The sequence below is a fragment of the Corvus brachyrhynchos genome, unplaced genomic scaffold, assembly GCF_000691975.1.
Source record: "Corvus brachyrhynchos isolate BGI_N302 unplaced genomic scaffold, ASM69197v1 scaffold99, whole genome shotgun sequence".
Lineage (NCBI taxonomy): Eukaryota > Metazoa > Chordata > Aves > Passeriformes > Corvidae > Corvus > Corvus brachyrhynchos.
In genome coordinates this window covers 3,426,065-3,434,634 of record NW_008239778.1, presented here as the reverse complement: position 1 = coordinate 3,434,634, position 8,570 = coordinate 3,426,065, and the positions used below count along the sequence as shown (strand labels likewise).

Sequence of the window (8,570 nt, the reverse complement as noted above, 5' to 3'; positions counted from 1 at the left end):
GTGGGGTTGTCTTTGCTCAGGGACCTGGTTGCACGTGGTGGGTAATGCAGAAAGATGGAACAACACGCTGTGTACCACAGGGAGATCTGATTGTTGGGTGAAAACCACCTGTGATGTGGAATGCCTGTGTACCCCTGCTTGCTGAGGGTCACTGTTTGTACGTAGCTGTATATATGTATATATTGATGTGTGTGTGTAAAATTACAATATATTCGTTTGGGCATTGAGCCAATGATATGGGATAAGGGGTGGAATATCTTGGGGTGACTTTATGACATTGTATCCCCTATCGCTGCCCCATGCCCAGAAATTAATGTTGTGCCTTTCTATGCCTTTAAACTGAGCCTGAGAAGGGAGAGAGAAAAGTGTACTTTTTAAAAGCAGTTTGTTTTCATGCTCCGAGGACACAGAGATAAAACCTGTCTGCTTCTGCAGAGCGAGGGTGGGGAAGCAGCCTGCTTGCTTTCCAGCCACCTTTTGGCCAGTTTTTCAGCTCCTTTTCCTCCGGAGAGTTGAACTTTTGTTTTCCTGGGACTTCGTTTTTTTCCCTTTTTCTCTGCTGGGCTGTTTCAACATCAGAATACATCGGGAGGAATTTCCACTGAGGCCTTGGCCCTGGACGGGGGCCCACCACCCCTTCCCAGCTCCAAGGAGGGGGAGAGACTACGGAAGGACTCTGAAATTTTCCCAGGTTTTTCTCTCCACAGTGTGAGGTTTTATTATTTAGCATTATTATTCTTTTCCTGTATGTTTGTTAAATAAATCGTTTTTATCTCTTTCACTTTCCTCTGAGGAAAATTCAATTTTTCCCCAACGTGGTGGGGGAGGGCTGGTTGTAACTTGCCTTCTGTCAGAGGATATATTTCTAAATTTGGCCAAACCAGCACACCTGGCTTTCCACAGTAATCCTCTGCTTCTTTGCACCTTGGATTGTAGGTGAAGACATAATGCTATTCTGTCATATCTCTACATTTTCTTAAGCGTGAATGTATCAAACTTATCTTAGCTGACCTCATAAGGTCAGTTCCAACTCCCTTCAGGTAAGATTAGTCATTTGCTAGAACTGGGGAAGAAATAATTACCACCTGCACAGCTTTTGGAGATGGGAATGCAAAAGGGAAGATTTCCCTTTCTCAAGAGACTGTGTATTAAAGCCAGTAGAGAATAACTTTCCCTGTAGCTGCCAAGAGATGAGGCTGTCATGATGCATTTGCATTTGACACATAGCAATTGCAGCAGAAGTCACTCTGGAGGTACTGACGGGATTATGGTACATCCTGGACTGCCACAAACATGTCATCCTGACTCCAGCTGTCCTGCCTGCTGCTGGCAGATGCTGCACTGCAGGATATAGAGACTTGTCTGCAACACACAGATGTTCAGTGAGCCAGCAGATTTTTCAGAGTTGCAGTTTTTTACCTTGCACCCTCCTCCTGACCACCTCCCTGCCTGTACCACTGCAATGCAAACAGTGTTTGGTGTATCCAACAGAGACTGTCATGGGAGGAGAAGGCTTGAAACCCCCCAGATTACCTAACACAGCATATCTGCACCTGCATTAGTGAAAAAAAGCTCTCTGCCCATTCTGTGTCTAGTGGCTTGTTCTGTACTACCCTAAGGTGTCTGCTTGTATGCCAGTTGTAATTCATTACTGCAAGAGAAAGACATTTTTCAGCTGAGAATTTAAATGAGCAAGTATAAGAGAAATAATGGTGCATCTGAGCTCCAAAAGCCACGGCCTATTTGCAGACTCAAGAGAAAATACAGCAGAACAAGGACATGAAGCACAAAGCTTGGCAGAAGGGGCAGGTCACTCTGCAGGAGGAATCAGTCAGGGCTGAGACTCCACAGGTACGAGATGGAAAAGCCAAATGTTGAGAGTCAAGCTATTTCCACCCTTCAGTTTCATAAAGAAGGATGTAAGGCAACAGAAACAGCTTTTCTTTAGTCAAAATAAACAAAGGGACATCAGAGGAAGTTGGGGAGAGAAGACAGAAACTGGAGTGGGAACATTCACAGTCCATCAGCAAACTCACATCAGACACCAAGGTGGTAAGAGAGCTCGTAAGAGAAATGGAAAACATTTTCCCAGAGTCACCTGCAAAGTTCCTTCTTAGGGACTGCACAGATAAACCTCTCAAAGAAGAGGGATGTCAGAAAAATCTCAACTTCCATGTTATGGACACATGCAGCCAGACAATACTGTACACATAAAGAACAGTTACTCACAGTGCAACTTCCCCAAAACCCCATGTCTAGCAACCATTCTCTGGAGCACAAAGGGATCTGTGATTACCAACTAGCAGGGATTTTATAGCATTAGGCTACATCTGACAGAACAAGGCCTTGTCAGGTTGCACCCAAAGAGAGGACCCAGTTGATGGTATCACTCCCTGAACATAGGGCAAGATTCCGGGGGATTGATGAGGGCTGAGCAACCCTGTTTGCTGATGTTCTACCTGTGTTTTCTCAGAGGAGAGTCTCATTGCTTCCATAAGCTTCTCCATCTGGTGTCCCTGCTCCAGCGCGTTGCGCAGCACATCCTCCGTGCTGACGAGCCGGTGCTGCAGCCGGATCACTTCCGACTCCGAAGAGGGGTCGATCAGGGAGTATCGCCGCTGGTCTGTTACTGACTTCTCCTTGTCCTTAAGACAGCAAAGGGAAAATAGGAGCATTTTACATCAAAACCAATAGCTGCAGAAACTCAAGGTAGAAATCCACATAACTCCTAGAACTACATCAGCAGATGGGGCAGAGCACAGCTTGCATCAAGGGACCAGTTTGTTCCCAGCAGTTCAAATCAATTATTCACATTTCAACCACTGGAGGACGCAGAAGTACATGGGAATTAGAGGACACTGCTTATTCTTGGATCAGAGTGTGTGTAAAACGCGGGGGGGGTAGCTGAACGACTTTCAGTTTCTCCCATAAATTGTAACCCTATTTATCCATGGATCTAAAACCTGTGGGAACAGAAAAACACTGGAGAAGGACATAGCAGTCTACAACTTCCTCTCGACGGAAAGCAGAGAGGCACATAGCAATCTCTGCTCTCTGTGACCGGGGACAGGACCTAGGGAATGGCTGGAGCTGTGTCAGGGGAAGTTCAGGTTGGGTATCAGGAAAAGGTTCTTCCTCCAGAGGGTGCTGGGCACTGCCCAGGCTCCCCAGGGAATGGGCACGGCCCCAAGGCTGCCAGAGCTCCAGGAGCGTTTGGACAACGCTGCCAAGCACAGGGATTGTTGGGTGTCCTGTGCAGGGCCAGGAGTTGGACTTGATGATCCTTGTGGCCCTTCCAACTCGGGACATTCTGTGATTATATGACACATGGACATCTTTGCTGCTTAATGAGATGCTGCTTAGCCAGGCCACAGCTCAGTCGTTGTCAAGAGACTTCCCATCAGATGTTCAGCAGCACAAAAGAAAACACAAAGACCTGGAGCAAGAGTGAAGGGCTCAGACCCTCCCCCCCTCCTCAGCAGTATAGAGCCCTGCAGCCTCCAGGCCATGCCCAGGAGGGGTTTTAGTGCCCTCACCAGCACAACCAGCTTCTCTCGAAGCCCCTTGATGTCATCTTTGAGCTTCTGTTCCTTCAGCCGCCACTCAGCTTTGTGCACTTCCCGGCTGAGGTCCCGCTCCGGCCCCGGCGAGTGCCGGTTTGCCTCCAGTAACAGCGCTCTCAGCTCGTTCAGGCTCCTGGAAGCAGCAGCAGGAAGAGATGAAGAAGTTCCCAGAGCCCACACCACCACTGGAGTCCTGCTGTGCTCCCTCCCACCTTTGCTACAGATCCAAAGAAAGGCCAGCGAGCAAATCTGACCCAACTCCCACGACTCTTTCCTTGTTGCACTTTGCCAGCTCTGAGATTGCGACCTGCACAAGGCACTGCTTGGGAGCAGGGCAGCAGCCAGCTTGGCTGGCTTGTAGATTACTTCATTCAGCATCTACACGGGTACTGAGCTGTCTTGCTGCTCCTGGCAAGCAGCGAAAGGACAGTGCATTTTGAGAATTCACAGCCTGTAATTCTAACCAAACTCACACAGCAGCGTCTCTAAAGAACGGGAAAGCTGTGGGCTGGATTTCAACAATGCAACTCTACATTTCTTCTGGTGGTTGATTACAGCACCCAGAAGGAACACGAATATACAAAGAGCCCCTGTGTCTCCAGCTCTGTCCTCCAGACCTGCACACCGACCTTTCCTTCTTGAGCAGCTCCTGGCTAATCAGGACCAGTTGCCCTGAGGCATCATGTGTTTTCTTGGTCAAGGCTTCCAGTTCCCCTTCCAACCTCTTCTTTTCTTTGAACACCGAATCAGCCTTCTTTTCTGCTGTTTTGCATTTATTTTCCAAAGCTATGAGAAGCAGAGGATTCAGGGGAAGAAAGTTCACTTAGTCCTTTACTTATATTCCTGCTTTTTGCCTTTTCCCAATCCCTACTCCTAAAAGCACAGACCTAATTAGTTCTTGGTCTGGCTGTAGTTAAGGGGAGATCTTGGAAACAACACACCCAGCTCCACTGACTTCTGCCTCATTAGCTTAACACATAAACAAGCCCAAACCCTCCCTCACAGGACACAAATGTCTTCTGCAGTTTGTGTTCAATTCCTGAATTAATTTTTATCAGCAATATCTATTAAAAAAATAGCAGCATCATGTTTTACATCAGCCTATTTCAGCTCTGGGCTCTTGTTCAACACCAGTGCATAGGACAAGCAGGGAAACATTTCATTCCCACCAACACTGGATTAGGGAAACTTACCACTTACTTGGGCCCTTAGAGTTTCAGTCTGGGTCACCAGGGATGACACCTCTTTGTCTCTTTTACTCAGCTTGTCTTGGAGGTCTGTGAGGGAATGAAAAGACAAAGATTAGAGGGTTGGAAAATGCTTTGTGCAAATTGGGAAGGTGTCAGGTGCACAGCGTGGGTCAGGGTGCACCAGGCACCACGGTGGTACACTCCTGTTGGCAGAGAAGCAGCTGGAGATACTGCATTTCACCACACTTGGAGGTGGGATACACACTGGGAAGTTGAATCAGACAGGGTTAAGAAAGCAACCACAAAGGAGGAGGGGGAAAAGGGAATAAAACATTTTAAAAAAACCAAAAGGAGCTTTTAGCACATTTCTTTGCATCACCTCCTACAGTGGAAGACAGAGACTGCTTCAAAAACATGTTTTCTGGAACTGATGTATTTCCATGCTCAGAGCTATAGATCTGAAGTCTGATGCTTTTGTGGCTCAGATCTGACCTGGTTGTTTTCAGCACATCTTTCTGGGGTTTATTCAGTGTGGAAACAATGTACACACAGACTGAGTGGCCATTCAGAGCAGTGGCTGCTGGATCTAGTTAAGCTCTACTGTCACTAGCCAGGAATTACCTGTCAGTCAGCAAACAATTTGGTGTTGGAACATAGAGTAGTTTGGTTTGGAAAGGAACTTAAAGATCATCTTGTTCCACCCACCCTGCTTTGGGCAGGGACACCTTCCACTAGACCAGGCTGCTCCAAGCCCTGCCCAGCCTGGCCTTGGACACTTCCAGGGATGGGATATAATAAGAATGTGTTCTACATAATCCCATACCTGCAAAGACAGATGAGGCTTATGGACAATGCCTGGCTTGCACTGAGGGCAACAGAAATAGGACAAAACACCTCTGAATCCAGCTCTGCTATTGCTCAGACTCAGTGTTACAGCTCACCCTCTATGAAGGGGCTGAGTGTAGTTCAAGCTGAAATACACTTTGTACAAAGTTTTCTGAGTGCATAAGTTTCACCTTTTGTTAAAAGGATGGATTTAATTTATAGTAAACTTAATAAAAAGTAACTATCATTATTTGAAGTCAGTCACATTAATATCTACCATTATCACTCCTCTCCTGTGAACAAATAACATTTAATGTCTGAATTTTACCTGCTGTAAAAATCAGTGATGGAATGGAAATGCATCAATTTCCACAGGTCTGTCTGCAACCTGCACCATCTGTTTGGAGAATGTCTAATACAGGTAAAAACATCCATCCCTGCATATGCTCAGCTTGATTAGAGGGAAAAAACAAAGCCAGACAACAAATGTCATCCAGCAAATTTTGACAGATGAAACGACTTCCTAAACCCCTTCCATGCAGCCATCCCTGCAAGAGCAGAAAGTTAGAGGAAGAGAAAGCATACAAGTCACTAGAACAGGGTGTTCCAAGTAAAAATAGGAGCTTCATACCTTCCATAGTCTGCTTCATCTTTATCTTCTCTTCTGAAATATCATTAGTCTCAATCATCTGGAATAAATGTAGAATATGATAAATAATAAACCAATCCTTTACCCAAAGATTCAAAGCAAAGTTAACAACCACAAAACCCCATCCAAAGCAAAAAGTATCCAGTGTCCAAGTTAGGATGTTTTACATCCTTCCCAAGAGGGAAATAAAGGCTTTTTTGAGGAGCCACTTGTCCCGCTGGGTACTACTGAGGCTGACCAGAGTGCCCACACACAACCTGCAGTTGAGCACAACAGCAGGATTCACCCAGGAGGGAACAGAGCTCAGGTTTTTCCCCACAAGTTCTGATTCCAGCTCTGCACATTCAGAATTTGTGCAGAGGGACGGAAGAGCTGCTGTCCCTCGGACCAGGCATCTCTGGTCAATCACAGCAAATATCCAACTGCAAATGCTCTCCAGCATGCAACTTGAGACCTACCAGTCAACAAGTTCCTCAACTTCTGTGGAAGCTAGCTGTGCCCAAAGTTATAAAAACCTTGATAAAATAATAATTTATTAGAGAACTAATGCATTCATAAAAATAATAACAGGCAAATGCCAGGTCCATACAGGGGATTCTGCTTTTTTCCCCCCACCCTCTTTTCTATATTGCAACGAAAAGCCAGAGACTGCAGAGCTTTCAATGCCAAGCTTTCCGTGCAGAGGCTACAACTGAGCCCTTCATGCCTCTTCCCATCCAGCAGCCTTTGTTGGAACCTCAGCACCAGACCCAGCAGCTGCTGTGGCCACCACAGCCAAGAGCCCCAAGGTCAGTTCCCTAAAGTCTGGGCTGTGGGACGAGTCAAACAGAAGCACGACCACCCCCAGAGGAGAAATATGTTTCCTGACATACTTTTGGTATGGAAAAAACTATTTGACTACTCCAGGGAAGCACAGTTGTGGTTCTCACTTGAAGGTCTAGGAAAGACTGTCACAAGACACCTTTGCTTGTTTAAAATACTTGGACAGTGAATACCACAGTCACTTTAAATTAACTAAGACAATTTAAGATAGAACTTGCCCCATGATACTCGAAGGCTTTCAACCATGCATTTCTTCCCATATTCTCCTGGTTTTAATTGACACATAGTTGAAATAATTACTTCAAGACTTCCCCGGTTCTAAACCAGTATTAATATCTCCCAGAGCCCTTCTATTTATCTAAAGGGCTCTGGAACAAGCCTCCAGTTTCTTCTTTTCCATTCATTCCTGTTTGAATATTGACAATAATGTGTTACATGTTGTAGTAACAACCCCCTTTTCCCAGGGTCCTGGCTGTACTTATTGTTCCCAACTGTCCTTACTAGATGAAACATGCTAGAGCAACCCTTCACACACTATTAATGCTGGAGATTCCTCCTTGGCCTTTGCCTCTATTGTCCTCAGTGTGCCTGTTTCCAAGGTGTGAACTTCTGACTTAGACAACATGGAATTCATGGGCTTGACTTTGCTGCCTGGAGGTACAACTGGTTTCAGTGGGGCTGTTCACGTTGGGAAATTAAACGCAAGCATTGAATTCATTGGCACCTCTGTCTGGAACAGAAACTACATCACCAGTGAAATTTCAACAGAGTATTCTTAAAATGTACGCTTTTTACAGCTTATTTTAATTTTCTGCATCCCCACAGGATGTAAATTGGATTTTTCCTCATTTCTCATGCAAAATCCAAACACAAATACGGGCTCAGCCCAGAGCCATGAGTAGCAATCTCCCCTCTCACTACAGTGCAGAACCAGCCACAATTCCCTGTGCCATGCACAAAAGTGGGATGATCCATCCTGTGGCAAATAGTCCAAAAAAAAAAAAAAAAAGGATGACTTAAGGAGACACAAAGGCCACAATAAATTCATATTACTGCTATTATTTCAGCCTTCCCTGGTCTCATATTTAATCAGGCATTTTATTTCCCCAGCCTGGTGCCATTCTGACCCTTGCTGGCAGCTTTTCCCCTATAATCCTCAACATCAGCATTTCCCTGTCTCCCATATGTGCTGTGAAGCCCCTGTCCTGCTGCTGGCACACTCCCACCCCATCCCACAGTTCAGCCACTCACTGCACCTCTCAAACCCTGCTCCAAGCACTGAGCAAGGTTAAATCTTTTTCCACCCTATCCTCCTACCACCCCTAAAGAGTCTTGGCCAATAGCACACCAAGACTGCTGCAGCTCCTTGGAGAAACACAACTGTATTGTAGGAATGATGGTTTTTCCAGCTCAGAACACTGCTTGCTCAGATTGAGAGCCCACCCTGGCAAACCACGACAGCCCTACTTTGCTGCCACAGCAGCCTCCAAGCTCAGATGTGGCCCCACTTGCTCTTTTTTC

At 46.0% G+C, this 8,570-nt stretch overlaps 1 protein-coding gene across 7 annotated transcripts in view; it reads right to left on the bottom strand.

The window, feature by feature from the left end:
- Positions 1 to 8,570, bottom strand: part of CLIP2 (CAP-Gly domain containing linker protein 2) — a 101,706-nt gene that overhangs the window by 9,518 nt on the left and 83,618 nt on the right. For all 7 annotated transcript variants that reach the window (XM_017742998.1, XM_017743003.1, XM_017742999.1 and 4 more), the window contains 5 exons: positions 6,210 to 6,267; positions 4,757 to 4,840; positions 4,193 to 4,349; positions 3,537 to 3,696; positions 2,460 to 2,645 (listed from right to left, as the gene is read on the bottom strand). In XM_017742998.1, the coding sequence (XP_017598487.1) occupies positions 2,460 to 2,645; positions 3,537 to 3,696; positions 4,193 to 4,349; positions 4,757 to 4,840; positions 6,210 to 6,267 (645 nt within the window). The remainder of the gene's footprint in view (positions 1 to 2,459; positions 2,646 to 3,536; positions 3,697 to 4,192; positions 4,350 to 4,756; positions 4,841 to 6,209; positions 6,268 to 8,570) is intronic.